The following is a 23340-nucleotide window of genomic DNA, read 5'->3' as shown; positions in this document are numbered from 1 at the left end:
TTACACACCTATATGCTGCACACCAAATAGTACACCTATACCAGTCCTTAAAAGGACGTTTGTGGACCTAATAGTAGCTAGCTAGTGAATTACAGACTGTCCCTCTCCAAACACCAAACTCTATCCCTACACTGAGAAAAGACAGCTGCAGAATCGGTCAGCACTGCAGTGCACTATAATATGCTTTCTATATTTGAAAGAAAGTATATTATATGTGTATTACAATCCTGTATAATGTACACCTATGCCAGTCCTTAAAAGGACCTTTGTGGACCTAATAGTAGCTAGCTAGTAGCTAGTGAATTGCAGACTGCCCCTGCTCCAAACACCAAACTGTCCCTACACTGAGAAACGACAGCTGCAGAATCGGTCAGCAGCACTGCAGTGCACTATAATATGCTTTCTATATTTAAAATAAAGAATATTATAAGTGTATTACAACCCTATATACTGTACACCTATACCAGTCCTTAAAAGGACTTTTGTGGACCTAATAGTAACAGACTGACTGTCCCTGCTCCACACAGCGTCCTTTCCCTTCACTGACATAAGACAGAATGTAAAATGGCTGCCAGATCAGGTCTATTTAAAAGGTAGAGGGTATGTCCATGTGCTGAAATGTCTTAATTGGCTGTCCTGTACCCCATGATGGATGTGTCATGGGTCAAAGTTCTTCACAATGTAAACGGATATGTCCACCGCAAACAGCGCCAGAAGTCCACCAGTTTGGCAAATCGCAAACGAGCAAGGTTCGCCGCGAACTGCAAGGCCATCTCTACTGCCCAGCGTGATGGCTGCTTAAGCTGGGAGCTACTCACAAAAGCCGGGTAAATCGCACTCCAAAAGTCCTGGAAGAAAAAAATGTCTCATCATCTGGTGCCTATTGCTGCAGGGACACTTGCAGAAAGAGGGAACTGCCACAGCCCCGTAAGTTGTCGGGTTTGACAGTGTCCCACGGACTACAATAGGGATGAGCCGAACACCCCCCCCCCCCGGCTCGGTTCGCACCAGAACTTGTTCCACGTGTTTCCCGTGTTTAGAACAGTCCCTGCACAAAATGACATTAAACGGAAATAACATCATTTAAAACTGCTTGCGGTTTTAATGTAATATCTGGTTCCGGCAATATGGATGAAAATCATTGAGAAAAATGGCATGGGTAGCCCCCCTGCCCATTACCAGCCCCTTTGGGTCTTGTACGAATATTAAGGGGAACCCCGTACCCATATTAAAAAAAGGAAAGGCGTGGTGCCCCCAGGCCCTATATACTCAGAACAGCAGTATACAGGTGGTGAAAACAAGACAGGGACTGTGTAGGTTTGTTGTGTTAAAGCGGAGGTCCACCCTAAAGTGGACCTTCCGCTCATCGGAACCCTCCCCCCCTCCGGCGCCACAATTGGCACCTTTCAGGGGGGAGGGGGGTGCAGATACCTGTACAGTACAGGTATCTGCACCCACTTCCGGGATAGCTCTCTGCGGAAAGGGGCGTAGATTACGCCCCTTTCCGCAAGTTCCCGCCCCTTTCCGCAAGTGCCCCGCTGCCTGCTGGGAAACACACAGATCCCAGAGGCAGCGGGGACCGTCCTTATTGCGCAGTGCGACTCGCGCATGCGCAGGAGGGAACCGGGAAATGAAGCCGAAAGGCTCCATTTCCTGATTCCCATACCCAAGATGGCGGCGGCAGCACCCGAGAGACGATCTAGAGATCGGCTTCGGGTGCCGACATCGCGGGCGCGCTGGACAGGTAAGTGTCACTATTTTAAAAGTCAGCAGCTGCAGTATTTGTAGCTGCTGGCTTTTAAAAAAAAAAAAAAAAACGCGGAGTCCCGGGGGAATCCCGCTTTAAGTAGAATCTGTTTGTAATTTTGAACTGGTACATTTTTAAAGTGTAGCTCCAGTCAAAAAATCTATTTTTAAGCTTTTTGGAAAACATAGGGAAGGGTTATCACCCCTGTATAATTTGTTCTGCCGTCCGTCTTTTTTCATCTCACTTCCTGTTGTCTCCTTCCGTTTGAAAGTAGGAGAAGTTTGTAAGTTGGATGTTTGAAAGTAGGGGTCTGCCCTATATGCTCTGCAGACATGGCGGAACAAGGTGTTGGTGTTGCCACAACATTGTAAGCCCTCAAAATGACTCTTGGTGGGCGCTGAAGCGCCCTGCTGTGAACGATTACTTCAAGAATTGTAATTACATGCCATTGTTGAACAGTGGTAGAAAAATTGGGCCTTTGGTGGTTGTGGTGCTGGTGCTGGTGCCACAACACTATAAGTCCTCACAGTTACTCTTGGTGGGCACAGGAATGGGCCCTGCTGTGAAATATTATATCAAGAATTGTAATTACATGCCCCTGTTAAAAGGGGCTGAAAAATTGGGCCTTAGGCACTAGTGCTGGTGCCACGACACTGCAACCTCTCCCATATACTCTAGTTGTAGTGCAGGAATGAGCCCTGCTGCAAAGAATTGCTTCAAAAATTGTAATTAAACACCCCTGTTAAACAGGGGCTGAAAAATTGGGCCTTAGGCACTGGTGCTGGTGCCACGACACTGCAACATCTCCCATATACTCTAGTTGTAGTGCAGGAATGAGCCCTGCTGCAAAGCATTGCATCAAAAATTGTAATTAAATGCCCCTGTTAAACAGGGGCAGAAAAATTGGGCTGGTAGCATCACCCAGAACCAAAAATGTTCCTCCAAGATATCAGCGGAGGAGGAAGAGGATAGACAATCAACATAACAGGACTGTCACTCAGCATCAGCATAGGCAGTCTTGAAGGGATATGATATTTCAAAAAAAATATTCGGTTACATCAGCTTCAGGTGCTTGGTAGCTGTGGGTGATCCAAGACTGATTCATCTTTATGAAGGTCAGTCGATCAACCGAGTCGGTGGACAGGCACACCCTTTGATCAGTAACAAAGCCACCAGCAGCACTGAAGGTGCATTCCGAAAGAACGCTGGATGCAGGACAGGCCAGTAGCTCAATTGCATACTGTGCAAGCTCTGGCCAGTGATCCATCCTCAAGACCCAGTAAGCCAGAGGATTTTCGGTGGGAAAGGTGTCCAAGTCTGACCTTGCCCCTAGGTATTCCTGCACCATGTAAATCAGACGCTGGCGATGGTTGCTGGAACCGATCATACCTTGGGGCTGCGGACTAAAAAATTGTCTGAACGGCATCGGGCAGACGGCCACCTTCTCCACTGCTCCATCTGACCGATGCCTCAGCAACACGTTGTCCAGGACTAGGAGTTTGTAACCTCCCAGTCTCTGGGAACGTGTTGCACAGACCTTTCTGCAAGGCCTCCCGGAGATGTCTCATCCTCTGCTCCCTCTGCGATGGCAAGATAAGGTCGGCAACCTTACCCTTGTACCGTGGATCAAGGAGAGTGGCCAGCCAGCAATCGTCCCTCGCCTTGATCCGAAGAATACGAGGATCCTTCCGAAGGCTTTGCAGGATCAGGGAGGCCATGCAGCATAGGTTAGCTGAGGCATTCTGTCCGGAGTCCTCTGGGTCCCTAAGGACAACATGATCCGCAGCTACCTCCTCCCAGCCACGGGTTTCTCGGGACTGTAAATCATCCCTAAAAGACTGCTGCTGCTGCTGCTGCTGATGCTGACTGCCAGGCTCCACCTCCATGCTGACACAATCATCCTCCTCCTCCTCCTCCTCCTCCTCTTCCTGTGTGATGGGTGGGACAGCAGGAACACTGTCTGGATAAAGGGGGCCTTGAGAGGCAAGGAAGTCCTCCTCTTCCTGCCTCTGTTCTGCCTCAAGTGCCCTGTCCATTATTCCACGCAGCGTATGTTCCAACAGGTGAACAAGAGGTACAGTGTCACTGATGCATGCACTGTCACTGTTCACCATCCTTGTGGCCTCCTCAAATGGTGACAGGACAGTGCATGCATCCCTGATCATGCCCCACTGGCGTGGTGAGAAAAAAACTAGCTCCCCTGACCCTGTCCTGGTGCTGTAGTCCCACAGGTACTCATTTATGGCCCTCTGCTGCATGTGCAGCCACTGCAGCATGGCCAACATTGAGTTCCACCTGGTGGGCATGTCACATATAAGGCGGTTCTTGGGCAGGTTCAACTCCTTTTGGAGCTCAGCCAGCCAAGCACAGGCATTAAATGATCGGTGGAAATGCACACAGACTTTCCTGGCCTGCTTCAGGACATCCTGTAAGCCCGGGGTACCTGCCGAGAACCGCTGCAGCACCAGGTTAAGGACGTGAGCCACACAGGGCACATGGGTCAGTTGTCCCTGTCAGAGAGTGGAGAAGAGGTTGGTGCCATAGTCGCAAACCACCAATCCTGGCTTAAGCTGGCATGGCGTCAACTACCTCTCGGCCGGCCCCTGCAGAGCTGACAAAATATCTGCCCCAGTGTGGCTCCTGTCCTGCAAACAAACCAGCGCAAGCACGGCATGGCATAGTTTTGCCTGTGTACTTGCGTAGCCTCTTGAACGCCTATGGAGCACCGCTGGTTCCGAGGAAAGAGCACTGGTAGAGGCCATGGAGGAAGAAAAAGAGGAGGGGGTGGAGGAGAGAGGTGTGTCACAACCAGTAGTAGCATTTTGGAGGCGTGGTGGCGGAACAACCTCCAACACTACTGCACCTTGTCCTGCATCCTTCCCAGCTGCCAGAAGAGTGACCCAATGGGCCGTAAAAGACAGGTAACGTCCCTGTCCATGCCTGCTGGACCATGAGTCAGCGGTAATATGCACCTTACCGCTGACCGCTCTGTCCAGCGAGGCAAGGACATTGCCTTTCATGCCGGTAGAGAGCCGGAATCGCCTTCCGTGAGAAAAAGTGGCATTTGGGGACCTGCCACTGAGGAACCGAACATTGTACAAACTCACGGAAGGGGGCCGAGTCTACCAACTGAAAAGGTAGCAGTTGAAGTGCTAGCAATATAGCCAAGCTAGCATTCAACTGCTGGGCATGTGGATGGCTGGGAGTGAACTTTTTTCAACGGTCCAGCAGCTGGGGCAGGGAAATTTGCCTGCTATAATCGGACGTGGGTGTACTGCTAGCAGAGTGCCTGCAAGCACTTGGCTGTGGCACACCTAATTCTATACCTTCATTCCTCTCAGCGCAGGTTTCAGAGAGGACTGAGGGTCTAGTGGGGTTGGAGATCCCAGCTGATGAGGAGCAAGGAGAGGTCCGCTTTGTTCTTTGGTGTGGGTCTTTGAGGTACGCTTGCCAACGAGCTGCATGGCAGGTCGACATATGTCTGGTCAAGCATGTGGTGCCCAAGCGGCTGATGTTTTGGCCACGTGAGATACGCTTGAGACATATGTTGCAAATATCAGCAGTGCGATCTGATGCACTTGTCTCAAAAAAGGCCCATGCCAAAGAACTTTTAGAATAATGCGCAGAGGCAGCGCCCTGCACAGGCGGAGCTCTACGGTGTGATTCAGTCGGTGTGCTGCCCCTAAGCTGGCCCCCGGAGGGCATCCTGCCTCCTTGGAGATGTGCCTCCTCCTCCTCCTCTCCTCTCCTACCAGGCACCCATGTGGAGTCAGTGCCCTCATCATCCCCTCCCTCTTCATCACTGGAGCAAACCTGGCAGTATGCTGCAGCTTGTGGAACATGACTGCCAGATTGCTGTCCTTCTTGAGCATCCCCTCTCTCTGCACTCACACTACTGCCTTCCTCTAGCTGAGTATCATCATCAGAGCCTACAAAACACTGGGCATCTTCCTGAACCAAGTACCCAACACTTTGTTCAAAGAGTTCAGGGGACTCCTCAGGAGGACGTGGTGGGTCTAGGGAAGGAGTAACTGATGATGACATTGAGACGAGGGAAGAGGATGCGTTGGCAGCTGCTTTGCTAGTACTCTGAGCCTGGGTGAGAGAGGATGAGGAGGATAAAGAGGGCTTGGTCATCCACTCTACCAAGTCTTCGGCATAATGCGGCTGAACACGTCCAGCTGCCGAAAATAAGGACAAGCGTGTTCCATGGCCACGTGCTGATGACGATGCACTGTGTCCACGACCAGCACTGTTGTCTCTAGACACAGAGCCTGCTTGCCCTCTTTTTATCGGCTCGTGCCTGTCTGCCTCTCCTTGTTGGTCTTTCAGACATGGTAATGGCCTGAAGGGAGATGGGAAAACCAGCAATTGGGTGGTATATATTGTGCTGGAGGTACACAACACCCACTAACTCCTGCAGATGCCTTTATTATAGAACAACAGGAATTAAAGGGTAGATACCGGTGTATACTGTTCTGTGCTGGAGGCACACAACACCAACTAACTCCTGCAGATGGCTCAATTGGATAAGAGCAAAATAGGTGGATAATGGTGTATACTGCACTCAGGTCACACAGACAACACCCACAAACTCCTGCAGCTGGCTGAAAGCTCAATTACAGAAGAGCAATATAGCTATATAGGTGGATAATGGTGTATACTGCGCTCAGGTCACACAGACAACACCCACAAACTCCTGCAGCTGGCTGAAAGCTCAATTTCAGAAGAGCAATATAGCTATATAGGTGGATAATGGTGGATAATGGTGTATACTGCGCTCAGGGCACACAGACAACACCCACAAACTCCTGCAGCTGGCTGAAAGCTCAATTACAGAAGAGCAATATAGCTATATAGGTGGATAATGGTGTATATTGCGGTCAGGGCACACAGACATAAGGGATGGCCGAATGGTTCGCCCGGCAGTCATTTTGCGGCGAATTTCGGCTGTTCGCTGTCCGCCCGATCGGCGGACTATTGGCACCGTTCGCCCAGCGGACTTCTGTGTTTACTGTGTAAAAGAACTTTGAACTATGATGACACATCCATCATGGGGTACAGGACAGCCAATTGAGACATTACAGCACATGGACACTTGGACATTCCCCCTAACTTATAAATAGACCCAATCCGGCGGCCATTTTACATTCTTTCTTCTGTCACTATAGGGAGAGGTTGCTGTGTGGAGCAGGGAGAGATTGCAGTGACCCAAATCGCTAGCTATTTGGTACACAAAAGTTCTTTTCAGGACTGGTATAGGTGTTAGGTGTAGTTCAGGATATAGGTTTGAGGCACTGCTGTGCTACTGATTGTTGCAGCAGCCTGAGTGTCTTTTGTCAGTTTAGAGAAAAGGACAGGACGGTGTGTGCTGCAGGGACAGTCAGTTTAGTCATTAGCTGTTACTATCAGGTCCACAAAAGTGCTATTCCAGTTATTGTTCCAGTAGCCTCTGTTTTGTCAGTTTATATAGGGACAGGCAGGAAGCTGTGTGTGAGGCAGTGAGGGTCAGTTTAATCAGTAGCTGTTACTATATTAGGTCCACAAAGGTTCTTTTCAGGACTGGTATCAGTGGTATGGTAATAGACTTGTACACGTATAATATTCTTTCTTCCAAATATAGAAAGAATATTATACTTAACTGCTGCCCTTCTGCTGCAGTCTGCTAATCAGTCACACACAACCTACTTGTTCCACAAAGGTCCTTATAAGGACTGGTAATAACCTGGTGTAGGGTGCTATAGTACATAGGGTTGAGTGAGGTACAGTCTGCTATTCTATAAGGACTGGTATAGGTCCACAATACATAGGGTTGAGGTGCACTACTGCTGACCGCTGCCCTATACTGCAGCAGTCCTTTATCGGTATAGGGACTGACGTACAGTCTGCTAATCAGTCACACACAACCTACTTGTTCCACAAAGGTCCTTATAAGGACTGGTAATAACCTGGTGTAGGGTGCTATAGTACATAGGGTTGAGTGAGGTACAGTCTGCTATTCTATAAGGACTGGTATAGGTCCACAATACATAGGGTTGAGGTGCACTACTGCTGACCGCTGCCCTATACTGCAGCAGTCCTTCATGGGTATAGGGACTGACGTACAGTCTGCTAATTAGTCACACACAACCTACTTGTTCCACAAAGGTCCTTATAAGGACTGGTAATAACCTGGTGTAGGGTGCTATAGTACATAGGGTTGAGTGAGGTAAGTTTGCTATTCTATAAGGACTAGTATAGGTCCACAATACATAGGGTTGAGGTGCACTAATGTTGACCGCTGCCCTATACTGCAGCAGTCCTTCATCGGTATAGGGACTGACGTACAGTCTGCTAATCTGTCACACACAACCTACTTGTTCCACAAAGGTCCTTATAAGGACTGGTAATAACCTGGTGTAGGGTGCTATAGTACATAGGGTTGAGTGAGGTACAGTCTGCTATTCTATAAGGACTGGTATAGGTCCACAATACATAGGGTTGAGGTGCACTACTGTTGACCGCTGCCCTATACTGCAGCAGTCCTTCATCGGTATAGGGACTGAGAGTTTTGTCACAGGGTCATTTAAAAAATGACAGGTAGAGGAAGAGGCAGGCCCTTCCGCAGGGGTGGTAGGGGTAGGGCAGGAGCAACAGGCTTGAGCCAAAGTGGGAAGTTGCAGAAGGTGCATTCAATTCATTTAAAGGATGCACCAGACTTGGTTGAGTGGCTCACTCAGCCTTACTCTTCTGCACCCTCATCATCCTCTCGATCTGCACCCTCTTCTTCACTCTCTGCTATGTGCACCCCCAAAGACACTACCACCAACAACACCACCACCACCACCACATACCTTCCGCTTGAGTCACAGGAATTATTTTCCGATCCATATGAAGACATTTCTGATGAGCAGCCACTCTTGGTATTGGATCAGGAAGAGGAGGTAGCAACAACCGCTACTCAGCAGTCTGACGACAGTACCCAGATCAGCCCAAGGAGGAGGTTGGTCCCTGGTGTTGCTGCCTACTCCGAGATCTCTACTTATAGCGGTGCGGAAGGTGACGTTGATGATGACGTGTCTAGTGATGTCACGTGGGTGCCCACAAGAGAGTAAGAGGAGGGGAGTTCAGAGGGAGATATGGACCAGCAGATAGGGAGGAGAAGCAGGAATAACTTACATTGCACAGGAGGGACAAAGCAGAGTGCAAATGTATCAGGAGCGAGTCATCGACCATGTACTGTCCCATCTGGCGCTCCCAGGACACCGGCACATGGCTCTGCAGTGTGGGCTTTTTTTAACGTGTCCGCTGCTGACAATAGCGTTGCCATCTGCAATCTTTGCAGTTAAAGCATTAGTCGCGGTAAGCCCAACACTCACCTAGGGACGACCGCCTTAAAAAGGCACATGAGCAGTCATCACCAAGCCGAGTGGGAGCAACGGAACACACAAAGCCACACTCCAGGCTCTCACCGTCCAGCCTCGTCTTCTCCTTCTCCTCTCTCCTCACAATTGTCCTCCACTCCACCTTCAATCACGCCAAGCTCAAGTTTTTCTGCAAAAAGGAAGGCTTCCGTGGGCCTAATGTTCGAGCGTAAAAAAATGATGACGCCGGATAACCCTCTTGCCCAACGGTTGACGGCTGGCTTGTCAGAACTCATAGCCCGCCAACTACTGCCATATAAACTGGTTGACTTGGAGGCCTTTTGCAAATTTGTGGCCATTGGAACACCACAATGGAAGGTCCCAGGAAGGAAGTATTTCTCACAGAAGGGCATCCCAGAGCTATATGGCCATGTTCAGCGGCAAGTGAATGTATCTCTGGCACACAGTGTCGGTGCCAAGATACATCTGACCACAGACACGTGGTCTAGCAAACACGGGCAGGGAAGGTATATCACTTTTACTGTCCACTGGGTGAACCTTCTGACGGCCGTCAAGCATGTAACCCGTGGCACCCATGTACATTTGGTTTTACCGCCACGGATTGCATGCAGGCCTGACTCTTCTTCTCCTCCTCCTCCTCCATCCTCCTGCCTCTCCTCCTCAGCTGACTCCTCCTTTTCCGCTGCTAGCGTCTCTTCCGCTGCGCCGCCCAAGCTTCCCAGAACCTATTCGACATGATAGGCTGCTCCAGCAGAAACGTGCAGTTAACGTCTACCTGTATGAACTCTGCGACAGAACAGGTTCTGGGGAGCTGGGGTTTTTTTCACCGCGCCAGTGGCTGCTCATGCGCGACGCATGCAGACTTCTGCGGCCATTTGAGGAGATCACCAAACTGGTCAGTCACAGCCATGGCGCCATCAGTGACATGGTACCTTATGCCTTCTTTATGGAGCGTGCATTGCGTCGTGTCATTGATCAAGCTGTGGAGGAGCAGGAGCGGGAAGATGAGGAAGTCGCAATGCTGGATGAATTCCCAGGGGGGACTACTCTATCTGAGACAAGTGAACAACAGGAGTCTGAAGAGGAGTCAGAGGAGGATGGTGCCGGGGCGAATGAGGAGGAGCAAGAAGAGCATGCTTTAAACCTTTCTGGGATCCCTGTTGTGCGTGGATGGGGAGAGGAGAATGAAGAGGATGACATTATCCTGGATGATGAGCAGGAGCCAGGCCACCACACCGCTTCCAGTTTAGTGCAAATGGGGGCCTTCATGCTCCAGTGTTTTAATAGGGACCCCCGTATAAAAAGCATAAGGGTCAAGGATCAGTACTGGGTGGCAACGTACTTAGACCCCCGGTACAAACACAAAATGGCGGAAATGTTACCGCCGTCACAGAGGGCTGGCAGAATGGAGCACTTCCAGGCCTTGCTTCGAGAAATGCTGCATTCTGCCTTTGCGTGCGCTGGCAGAGGAGCAATTCCCACTCCCAGAGAAGGAGTTGTGGGTACCAATCCAACAGCGCCTGCAAGAAGAGGCCGGTTTGAAGATGTGTTGGTGACTTCGGATATGAGGTCATTCTTTCAGCCGACCCATCGACAGGTGTCATCCGGATCCAGCATCAGGGAACGCCTAGACCGCCAGGTGTCCGACTACATCGGGTTAACGGCCGATGTGGACGCTCTGAGGAGTGATGAACCCCTGGACTACTGGGTGGGCAGGCTTGACCTCTGGCCAGAGTTTGCCCAATTTGCAATCGAACTGTTGGCTTGCCCCTCATCCAGTGTCCTGTCCGAAAGGACGTTCAGCGCAGCAGGGGGGATCGTGACCGATAAGCGTACTCGCCTAGCTCACGACAGTGTTAACTACTCACATTTCTAAAAATTAATGAGGCATGAATCTCGGGGGAATTCAACACATGTGACCAGTTGACCATGTATATGTCTATAAACAATTTTTTTAATCGATTACAGAGACCTTCTTTCTTCATTTGGCTCACTTCCTTGTCCAAAAAAAGCACACCGTACTATATGCCCGTACCCTCCTCTTTGAAGAGGTTGAGCGGTGTCATATTTCTACTGGGGCTGCTTATTATGAGGGGCTCCCACCATCCCTGTGCTGTGCTGACATACTCCTGGGGCTGTACCTCTGTTGTGCATATTATGAGGGGCTCCCACCATCCCTGTGCTATGCTCATTATGAGGGGCTCCCACCATCCCTGTGCTGTGCTGACTTCCTCCTGGGGCTGCTTATTATGAGGGGCTCCCACCATCCCTGTGCTATGCTGACATCCTCCTGGGGCTGCTTATTATGAGGGGCTCCCACCATCCCTGTGCTATGCTCATTATGAGGGGCTCCCACCATCCCTGTGCTATGCTGACTTCCTCCTGGGGCTGCTTACGGTGCAGGTGTCAGTGCTGTATATCACGGTGCTGATGTCAGTACTCTCTATCATGGTGCTGCTGTCAGTGCTGTATATCACAGTGCTGGTGTTAGTGCTGTATGTCACGCTGCTGATGTCAGTGCTCTCTATCACGGTGCTGGTGTCAGATGACTCTATCACGGTGCAGGTGTCATTGCTGTATGTCACGCTGCTGGTGATCATCTCCTGCACCCTCTTCTTTGCCTACCCTGACCTTCCCTCTCATCCATTGCCTTCATGCACTCCACAGTCCTGAATTGTCACAACAATTTCCCATATAAAAAAAGAATGCTTGTAGTTGTCGATCCCAGATTCACCTCATACATGTGTTATGTCATTGGCCATGTGGTGGGACTATGTTTACACAGCTATTAATTATTTTGTGGCTGCAAATTTGACCTGTAGGTTTGCAAAGTTCGCCTCCCATTGAAGTCAATGGGGCCCGCCGCGAACGTTACGGTTCGCGAACTATCGGCCGTTCGCGAAACATCCCGTCGGAAGTTCGTCCATCACTAACAGACAACACCCACAAACTCCTGCAGCTGGCTGAAACCTCAATTACAGAAGAGCAATATAGCTATATAGGTGGATAATGGTGCATACCGCGGTCAGGGCACACAGACAACACCCACAAACTCCTGCAGCTGGCTGAAAGCTCAATTACAGAAGAGCAATATAGCTATATAGGTGGATAATGGTGTATACTGCAGTCAGGGCACACAGACAACACCCACAAACTCCTGCAGCTGGCTGAAAGCTCAATTACAGAAGAGCAATATAGCTATATAGGTGGATAATGGTGTATACTGCGCTCAGGGCACACAGACAACACCCACAAACTCCTGCAGCTGGATGAAAGCTCAATTACAGAAGAGCAATATAGCTATATAGGTGGATAAAGGTGGATAATGGTGTATACTGCGGTCAGGGCACACAGACAACACCCACAAACTCCTGCAGCTGGCTGAAAGCTCAATTACAGAAGAGCAAGAGTGCTAAATATGTGGATAATGGACAGTGTCTACTGCGTTGAAAGTACACAGAGAACACCCACTAACTCCTACAGAAGCCAACACACTACACAAGGCCACCGCGCTGGCGGCCTTATATAGTGTGGGGCATGTACTACATAGCCTGAGTTATGATTGGCCAATCATGGCTCTCCTCACTGCCGGTGCTGTGATTGGCCAAGCATGCGGGGTCACAGTGCATGCTTGGCCAATCATGAGCCAGCAATGCACTGCGGTGACGCAGTGCATTGTGGGCCGTGAGTGCCACACGAATTTGGTGCGAACGGCCCACAGAGTTCTGGCTTCGCCGAACGGGCGAACAGCCGGTGTTCGAGTCGAACATGCGTTTGACTCGAACACCAAGCTCATCCCTAGTCTACAACAAAATGACAGCAGTTCCAACAACTCGCAGCCTGCTACCGTACCTCTAGTGGTGGCTTTGGCACCATTTTCTTTTCTCCCAACTACACATACAGTTCTAGTGCAAGTTGGCGGCTGTGCAAGTGAGGGGGTCAGGTGTGTTTGCCACTCCCCCAAAAATATTGAGCACCAGCTGCCACTGATCAGTCAACAAAGTTAATGAGACAAAAAAAAAACAAGACAAAAAAATAATGGGCAGACTCGATGGACTACTCTGTCTTTTTCTGACGTCACGTTTCTATGTTTCTATGTAACAACCTACCGTGCTGAGAGCGCACTACCTGCACACTCCCAGCATTGTAGCCAGTACGGATTGGTAAGCTCCCAATGCATGCTTGCAATCGGGAGCTTTTCCATCATGTGACCACTGTAACAGCCAATTAGAGCAGTCACATGACCCAAATGCCGGCATTCTGGCTTGATGAACTCTTAAAGGGCTGGGAGGCTGTCAGCGCCAAAGGGGTTAAGAAGGCTTTTGTGCAATTTTCTTTCTAGATCAAATCAATATTATTTTGATCCGTTGTCACAGGGCCCTTAACTGGTTGCTGCCCGCTCACCATCAAATGAGGGCAGGGTGGTGTGGCTTTTGTTCTGGGACGCCGTCATATGAACGCCCAGAATGGCCACTCTCACGCACCCACGGGTCGCACAGCGCATGATCAAGGCTGCACCATGTTGCTAGAACATGCCGTGACCCCGATCTGTGCAATCACAGCCGGTCAAATAGAGGTGAAGTAATGACATCTAAACGAAGAAGATCACGATGCCTAGAAGTGGTGAGGCATAGGATGGGTTCGGTCTCTAACGTGACAGGTCCTGATTTAATACCTGACCCATCTGCCAGGTGGCCTGTGAAGCTGTCTTTCTCCCACCATCCTCATCCTTCCCACCACACAGCTAAAGGCCAACACAAAAAAAGGGGGGCCCCTCCAACGTCCAATTACTGCATAGAGAGAACGGTGAGACGGTCGCAGTTCCATAGTTAAGCTAAAGCTGTTTTCTGTTGTTACTGAACTAGGTTTAATGTGCCCAATCTATTATTTGCATCCAACCTCTGCAACTGTACCTAAGGATCAATCCCTATTACTCAGTACAGCTCACTGGGCAGAAGCGTAACTAGAATCTTCAGGGCCCTGGTGCAAGAAACCATGAAGGGCCCTTCCCAGGGAAGGTGTTGGATCTACAAAGGATCTCGGGCTAGAGCCCATAGCAGCGAAGTAAATAAAGTCATACACATGTATATAATATACGTGTGTGTGTGTGTGTATATATAAATATATATATATATATAAATATATATATATATATATATATATATATATATATATATATTTATATATATGTAGCGCTGACTGGCCTGTATATTAATGTATGATAGCATGTTATAACAGAAGTCTATAGTGGTTTCTATGGATTAGTATTTGGCGCCATCTAGCGGCCCAATACTGGTACTGAACTTAAATGTTTATTGCTTTGAAGAAAGCACAAAAGGCATATACAGGAAGTGACTGTTGTTTTGATCAGAAGGTTGACCCTTTTACCCAGGAGGCTTGATGACCTACCCATGAACACTTTCTCTAGCAGTGCATGCTGGGTAGGACATAAAAGCACCCTGAGTAGCCATTTTAGGTCTCTTGGGATCATATGGTCTGCCTGTGAGGATCTGTGTGAAGGCCCTCCCGGGAGACAGGGCCCACAGCCATTTGCGGAGCGCAACCTCGCTTGTTTGTGGGAGTGACCTGACGGTGCCAGAGAGACAGTGACCAGATTGGAAAGATCCAGAAACACTTGTTTGAGCATCGGAGGACCAGGCTCACCAAGCAGAGCGGAACAGAGAGATGGAGCCAGCTGACGGAGAAGCAAGCTGCAGTCACCAGACCAAAGTTACTACACGGAGCTCCGATCCAGTTGGTGAGCGGGTTACGGCCAACAGTTTGTTAACTTTTACACGCAGTTAGACTCATACACAGGTCTCACTTGGATTTATAGTTCCACGGAGGAGGAGCAGAGCAACTGACACTGAGCAGGCTTGAGGCCTACCTACTCTGACATTGCAAGTCTTGTAGTATAAGTACTGAAGTTATACCAGGAGCACCTTTACCTCAACTTAATTTACTTTAACTCGTGGATTACAAATCACAAGGAATTACTTTAGCTAGTGAAGACAAGAATACCAAAGACCAAGTAAGTGAGATCTCACGCATAGCTTAAAAGGTAGGGGAGCTCCCGGGTATATATATATATTTTTTTTTTTTTTTTTTTTGTAATTTTTTCTATTGAAATCCATTGGGCTGTCTTTCTATGTTGGGATGACAGCACAATTACTGTAATCACCTCTTTGAATATTTTCGCAGTAAAATATACTGTTGTTTAAGTATCCAGTTGTGTGGCGTACTGTTTTCTCCCAGCAGGTGGAGCCAGTGGATCCTGAGGTTACAATACAGGTACATTAGTGTCCCCAGAGAGCCCCGTCCTTAAATTAGTGTCCCCAGAGAGCCCCGTCCTTAAATTAGTGTCCCCAGAGAGCCCCCCTTACATTGTTGTCCCCAGAGAGTCCCCCTTACATTAATCTTCCTAGAGAGCCCCCCTTAAATTAGTGTCCCCAGAGGGCCCCTTCCTTACATCAAGGTCCCCAGAGAGCCCCTCATTACATCATGGTCCCCAGACAGCCCCCCTTACATCAAGGTCCCCAGAGAGCCCCTCCTTACATCTGGGTCCCCAGAGAGCCCATCCTTAAATCAGGGTCCCATGAGAGCCCCTCCTTACATCAGGGTCCACAGAGAGCCCCCCTTAAATCAGGAGCCCCAGAAAGCCCCCCTTACATCAGTGTCCCCAGAGGGCCCCTTCCTTACATCAGGGTCCCAAGAGAGCCCCCTTTACATTAGTGTCCCCAGAGAGCCCCCTTACATTAGTGTCCCCAGAGAGACCCGCCCTTACATTAGTGTCCCCAGAGAGCCCCCCCTTACTTTAGTGTCCCCAGAGAGTCCCCTTTACATTAGTGTCCCCAGAGAGCCCCCCCTTACATTAGTGTCCCCAGAAATTCCCCCTACATTAGTGTCCCCAGAGAGCCCCCCTTACATTAGTGTTCCCAGAGAGCTCCCTTTACATTAGTGTCCCCAGAGAGCCCCCCTTACATTAGTGTCCCCAGAGAGTTTCCTTTACATTAGTGTCCCCAGAAAGGCCCCCTTACATTAGTGTCCCCAGAGAGCCCCCCCTTACATTAGTGTCCCCAGAGAGCCCCCCCCCCATGTAACTGGCTGGTACCTGGGCTGGGGAGGTGGGAGGTGATGGTCGGCAGCTCTATTGTGTCCACAGGCGGTGGGATCTCCATGAGGCTAGTAGTTCTCTTCTTGAGTCTACACAGTGGAGAATGGAGGGGCCTCTGACCCAAGCATGTATCAGTAACAGTGTACAAGCAGAGCCGAGTCACTTGCACACTGAAGAGTGAAACTGCTAGATACCCGGGTCAGAGGCCCCTCCCTTCTCCATGGTGTAGACTCCCCAGGGAGATCCTGCTGCCCACGGCCAACAGAGCTGCCAACCTTCGCCTCCCCCTCACTGCATTCTAAATGGACAGCCAGAGGTGCAAGAGGAGATGCCGGGTCTTGGGGCCCCCCACAGCGGCAGAACGGCAGGGCCCAGTCGCAAGTGCGGTTGCAGCGACCCCTATAGTTCCACCACTGTCACTGGGTGTAGTACTTTAACTACTCAAACCACAGACAAACCACATCCCTGCGTCCCAACGACTTCAAGCGCTCCAACTTTAGAAAAATTACATTAAGGGCTATAGCCAGATGATTTGAAGGCAGATTTGACTTTAATCCATAACCCCAGGCCTAAGCCTTGTCCCCTTGTCAGGAGAGCTCTCAATTGACCCAGCCTAAACCCTGTTGATACTTATTGCTGTCGCTTTTTGTAGTTCATCTCTTATGAGGAGATCTACAGTTACACTGTTGGGACCACAGTATATGCTGGAGTTAAAAACCACAGCAAGGAACCCTGTGAATCTGAATGTGTATTTAATCTTATGCTCTATGTTGGTTGACTTGTCAATACATCCTGCCATTTTTCATAGTTGTAAATCCAATTCTTGTGTGCTCATTAAAGCTTTAAGAAAGATATCTTGGTGGTGTCAGAGAAGTTAAGACCTCAAACTAGGCTGTCAGGAGCAGAGGACCCAAATCAACCAGCGCTACGAAGACATGGCTTGATGAGTATGATGTTGTGGAACCTAAGTGGCCTACACAAAGCCTTGCCCTTAACCTACTGAACACCTTTGCGATAAATTGTAATGCTTATTCCAATCCAGGGCTTTTCATCATCAGTGACATCAGTACTTGCCCTTATAAATGCTCTTTTGTCTGAATGGGCACAAATTCCCACAGACACCCTCCAAATCTTGTGGAAATAATTGGTTTTGAGGCTATTAAATGACCATTGGAATGGGAAGTCCAACAAGCTGATATAAGGGCAATGAGCAGGTGTCCACAAAGTTCTGGGAATACTGTATGGTGTACAATAATATGTTAATGATTATAACAGTTTTAATGATTGGGTTTACATTTTCTTTATAAATATTATATTACAAAATAGCTTGAATAAAATTTATATTTGTAATACCATTTGGTCAGCCAACATGGAAAGTCACTTGACTTGAGCAATCCTTGCTTGGGAACTATTTACTAGGAGGTGGCATAATCTATTTCCCTTAAGATTTCCTTTAAAGTAGATAAAAATAGGTGACAGGAATTCTGTTTTTAGTCTCATTAACTGACTTAATATTGCAGCTCATTAATTGGTCCAGAGGGCAATCATTGACTGTATAAAAAAGAAGGTGATAGTGAGTACCTTGTAACATCTGAGTAAGTATTTCTCATTGATATCACCTTACTATGCTTGTGATTGTGATGCAGGTGTAAACAGGACTGTAAGCTAAACATTTCATTTAGTGACAGGGGCTTCAACTAGCGTTCAGAGAGCTTTAACAAAGCCTCTACGACTCCTTGTTGAAGCAAGTGTAAACTAGCCGTTAATGTGTGTTGAAGCCAAAGCAAGTGTAAATGAGCCCTTACTCAAATGACCCTCCATTTCTCATGTGCTGGCAGAGCACTTGACATCCTTATCTCTAGAGCAGGGCTATGAGCCCTGCTTTTATTTTGATGGCATCAGATGACCTTGTCAGAATATAAGGTAGAAGGGGATGCTGGGAATGGTCTACCAGCACAGAGGAGCATGCAGGAACGAAGGATCGGGTAAGTAAATCTGCTTTTCCAAATCCCCTAGACAGTGTTAAGCAATTAACCTTTGCAATTTCGCCCTGCAACGGATATTTTTTAGGTTTCCTGAAGTTCAACTTTAAAATCCAACATGCACAACAGAATTTAGCAGATATAAAAGTACACATTTATAGATTTCAAGTGTAGCTTATTTTGTTTGTTTGGAATAAGAGTTTAATTTTAATACACCTAACATCTACTTGTGCTTCGTACACAGCATTGCAAAATGAGTTGCCACATTCTTGACTTCCTATTGTTTCCTCACTACCGGTTCCACCTACCTGGGTGCTGCTCTCTTGGAAACCCCTTGAAGTGAATATTCAGAATGGGATTAGTGGTGCCTGGGCAGTTATTCTCACTACGTATGCTGAGGTTGTGTGTGTGAGGTTTACCTTACACATGGCTCAGACCACAGATACCACCATGGTGGGAAAAGCTGAAGAAAAGTGACATTCTGAATTAAAGCAGAACTAAACGCTTTCAATCAGTGTTACCTATGTTTAATCCTCATGCTGCTAGCATTAATACATAGATTGGAAGTTATATTATGTTTACTTGTTTTAAAAAAAATTTTTTATGATTCTTCAGTTTCTTTCTAAATTCTGGCCTTGGCCAAAATGATGTCATGCCTCTCAGGAGTCTTTAGTGGCATTTCTTTCTATCTGGAGAAGGGGAGGAGGGCGTTTTTTTTTTTGTTTTTTTTAGCTAAGTATTCCTTGCTGTCTGCATACCTGAGCTAAGGGGAGATTCTACCAGATTCCAGCAGTCTCTTGCTGAATGTTGGCAGTCTCTAGTAACTCTTGCAGCGTGCCAGCAGCCTCTAATAGTCTTTAGAAGCATGTTGAAGACATCTAGTAATCCCTAGTTCACTTCTTCTAGTACTCTCTTGCAACATATATCCATCCTCTAGAAGTAATTTTCAGTATGCTGTCCTCTTGTAGTAGTTCCTTTCAGTATGCTGTCCTCCTGTAGTTGTCTCTTTAAGTCTGCTGTCCTCCATCCTCCTGTATTAGTTCATTTCAGTATGTTTTTCTCCAGTTTTAGTCCCTTTTAATATGTTGTCCTCCTGTAGTAGTCTCTTTCGGTATGCTATCCTCCAGTTTTAGTCTCATTTAATATGCTGTCACCTGGTAGTAGTCTCTTTTAGTATGTTGTCCTCCTGTGGTAGTCTCTTTTAGTATTCTGTCCTCCTGTTTTAGTCTCTTATCCTCCTGTAGTAGTCTCTTTTATTACGTTGTCCTCCTGTAGTAGTCTCTTTTAGTATATTGTCCTCCTGTACTGTGTATGTTGTCCTCCTGTAGTAGTCTATTTTAGTATGTTGTCCTCCTTTAGTAGTCTTGTTTAGTATGCTGTCTTCCTGTTTTAGTCTCTGTTAATCTGCTGTCCTCTGGTAGTAATCTCTTTTAGTATGTTGTCCCCCTGTAGTAGTCTCTCTTAGTATGTTGTCCTCCTGTTTTAGTCTCTTATTCTCCAGTAGTAGCCTCTTTCAGTATGCTGTCCTCCAGTTTTAGTCTCTTTTAATATGTTGTCCTCCTGTAGTAGTCTCTTTTAGTATTCTGTCCTCCTGTTTTAGTCTTGTTTAATATGTTGCCCTCTGGTAGTAGTCTCTTGTAGTATGGTGTCTTCCTGTAGTCTCTTTTATGCCGCGTACACACGATCGAATTGTCTGGCGTACTTAGTCCTCCGAAACGCATTTCAGCGGACAATTCGATCGTGTGTGGGCTTCAGCTGACTTTTCCAGCGTAAAGTCCGGCGGACTTAGAAAGTATTTTTGCAGTCCAATCTTTCCGCTGGACTTGGGTTTCAGCGGACAATACGTTCGTCAATATGCTAGTCCGGCGGACTAAGAATGATGCATGCTCAGAAGCAAATTACAAAAAGGAAGCTATTGGCTACTGGCTATTGAACTTCCTTTTTCTAGTCCCGTCGTACGTGCTGTACTTCATCGCGCTAGCAAACGCCGGACTTTCTGTGTGTCCGTGTGTGGCCAAGTCCGACAATTCGATCGTGTGTACGCGGCATTAGTATGCTGTGCTCTTGTTTTAGTCTCTTATCCTCTTGTAGTAGTCTCTTTTAGTATGTTGTTTTGCTGTTTTAGTCCCTTATCCCTCTGTAGTAGTCTCTTTTAATATGTTGCCCTCCTGTAGTAGTCTCTTTTAGTATGTTGTCCTCCTGTAGTAGTCTCTTTTAGTATGTTGTTTTCCTGTTTTAGTCCCTTATCCTCCTGTAGTAGTGTATTTTAGTATGTTGTCCTCCTGTAGTAGTCTTTTTTAGTATGAGGATCTCCTTTAATCAGGTAAGTTAAAAACGCTGCTCCTCTACACTAGACTGTGTAAAATTTCCTTCCCACTACAAGGGATATTTTTAATGTTTCCTGGATTTAAACTTTAAATAGTACCCAGATCTATGTTTTATTCAGCTTCCTGTAATTCCCCTGCAAATCAAAAGTCACACTGCAAAGGAAAGTCAGCACTGGAAGCTAATTATGCTTTACAGAATTTAACAGAGCTGTCAGTCTAATGCAGGAAGAGTGATAACAAGAGGCTAAGGAGACCCTCGACCAAGCTCTATTACTTTAAAGTGGTTGTAAACCCTTACAAACCACTTTGACCTACAGGTAAGCCTACATTAAGGCTTACCTGTAGGTCCAAGAAATATCTCCTAAACCTATTCGGTTTAGGAGATATTTGCCCGAAGACAGGCACCGCTGTCTACGGCGCATGCGCATGCGCGGGAGTGACGTCATCGCGGCTCCGCCGAATGACAGCGGCGGAGCTGCGAGACCCCACCGAAAAAGATGGATGCGCCGGACTACAGGGGACAGCGGTGACATCGCTGGCTCCTGTGTCAGGTAAGTGACACATAATGGGCTACTATGCGATGCATAGTAGTCCATTATGCTTTGCCTTTGCAGGGAATGAAAGAGGAAGTAACATCCATAAGGGTTTACTTCCTCTTTAACTGTAGTGAAAAAAAAGTGAGGTCAAAGATCTGGCTCTGCTGTCTTGCAGGGGAGTTGGAATTTTAAGTGTTTTTTTGTTTTGTTTTTATATATACGATAAAACAATTTTCACAAATTTTCAAAATTATCTTTTTTTGGTTATGAGGCTGTCAGTTTTGGCCTGTTTTGGGGAAAATGAATAAATCTGTTGTAAATGTGTCTAGGTGACTTTGAAAGGAGTAGAGGGTTTAGAGCAACAAACAATGGCCGTAGCGTCAGTAAATTGGAGATTGGTGGAAATATTGGGATTGGGATTAAGCCACACCCTTTCAGGCCATTATAGTGTAGCCACGCCCAGTTATCATAATGCTGCATTTGTTTGAGTAACGCTAGTGCTTTTTTTTTTTTTTTTGCGAACTTACCCCTCTATATATTTTATACTGTATAAGCAATTTTGTATAATTATCCAAGTATGCAATTATTTATTACATTTTTATTGACTCATGTTAGGTACCGGCTGGAATACAAATGCAGAATTCAACTCTCTCTTCTCCTCTAGCGCTAAGCCTGACATTTGGCCCAATTTCAGATTTTAATTATGTCTACGGGGCGATATCATTGCTTGGCTTTTTGATGATCATTTTTTCCAACTTGATAATAATATCCACCATATATTTAAACCAGAGCTTGCATGAGCCCATGTATGTTTTTATATCTGCCCTCTGTACCAACGGCCTTTATGGAAGTAGCTCATTTTTCCCCAGCCTAATCACAAACCTGTTTTCTAAGACTCAGATCATTTCCTATGCGGCCTGTATAACGCAAATCTTTTGCATCCATTCCTATGTGACCTGTGAGATGGCCATGATGATGGCCATGGCGTATGACCGTTACATGTGCATATGCAACCCATTGAGGTACGCCATCATGATGAACTTAACAAAGGCAGTTAAGATAATTATTGGCGTGTGGCTTTATTCTTTTATCTCCATCGCTTTGCATACAATGCTGACAGTGCGACTCCCTCTTTGTGACAATGTCATCCTGAAGATCTATTGCGATAACTGGTCGGTGGTGAGACTTTCCTGCATTGATACCACAATCAACAACATTTATGGTCTGTTCCTTACTGTAAAAATATTCGGGGTGATACCGTTGCTGGTCATTTTATCTTACGTTAAAATTGTGTTTTGTGCAAAGTCAAAGGGCAATCTTTCGAAAGCAATGCAGACCTGCTCTCCTCAACTGATATCTTTTGCAATTTTTGTTACTGACTGCCTCTTTGAGATTACACTCTATCGCTTGGGGCCTACCCAAGTACCCTATGGACTTAGAGTAGCCATGTCATTACAGTGCCTGGTGGTGTCACCATTTGTAAATCCACTCCTTTATGGAATAAAGATGCAAGCAATAAAAGTGAAAATAGTGCAGTCTTATGAAGAAAAGATAAGTCCAAAAACAAATTGATAACTCCTAAAAAACAGAATAATTTTCAAATATAACATAAAAATGTTTAATCAGAGTTTAACCTCTTTGCACCTAAGGGGTAAACAAATGCCTAAGCCCAATTTTGCAATGTGTTATTAAAACCGTACATATCATCACAACTACTTATTGTGCCTTTAGTTGGATTATACCTTGTTTTTTTTTCAGAATAATTTGGGCTTTCATTTGTTGGTAAATGGTGATGTATATATCCTGCTTTTCTCTTTTATTGTCAAAGGAAAATTGGTCCAAAATATAATTTTTTTTTTTTTAATGTAGCTGTATATTCTTTGCTACTACCAGGGCTTTTTTCCATCAGGAACTGGGGGAACTCAGTTCCACCACCTCTGGCTCAGGTCTTCTGCTCCCCGCTCACCACTAGCACTTGGTAACACTGAAGTTCAGCTTCTGCATTTACAAGTGATAGCTTATCTCCCAGTAGCTCCCACAGGTCAGATCTCCTGAGTAGATCCCACTGAGTGCAGGACAGGGACAAGGGAGATACAGAATAGGTGCCCAGGGTTCAGTGCAGTCATGGGTGGGAGAGGGCGCATTGGAAGGCTGCATCCTCTGTGGTCTCCATTTTTTCTCTGGTGACCAGTTGTTGATGCTCCTACTGCACAATCTCCCTTGTAAGTGACTGTAGTATAGTATAGTATGCTGAGAGGTACTACAGCCGG

At 47.1% G+C, this 23340-nt stretch overlaps 1 protein-coding gene across 1 annotated transcript; it reads left to right on the top strand.

The window, feature by feature from the left end:
- Positions 1-21703: 21703 nt before the first annotated feature.
- On the top strand, positions 21704-22782 carry LOC143926855 (olfactory receptor 1-like). The gene has a single exon (XM_077450895.1). It carries the CDS (start codon positions 21704-21706, stop codon positions 22640-22642), a length of 939 nt encoding a protein of 312 aa, XP_077307021.1. The 3' UTR covers positions 22643-22782.
- Positions 22783-23340: the final 558 nt, after the last annotated feature.

This window comes from Lithobates pipiens, unplaced genomic scaffold, assembly GCF_037356315.1.
Source record: "Lithobates pipiens isolate NorthernLeopardFrog02 unplaced genomic scaffold, aLitPip1_a1.2 Scaffold_23, whole genome shotgun sequence".
Taxonomy (NCBI): domain Eukaryota; kingdom Metazoa; phylum Chordata; class Amphibia; order Anura; family Ranidae; genus Lithobates; species Lithobates pipiens.
Note: the sequence above shows the minus strand (reverse complement) of the source record. Positions and strands in the feature narration are given on the sequence as shown.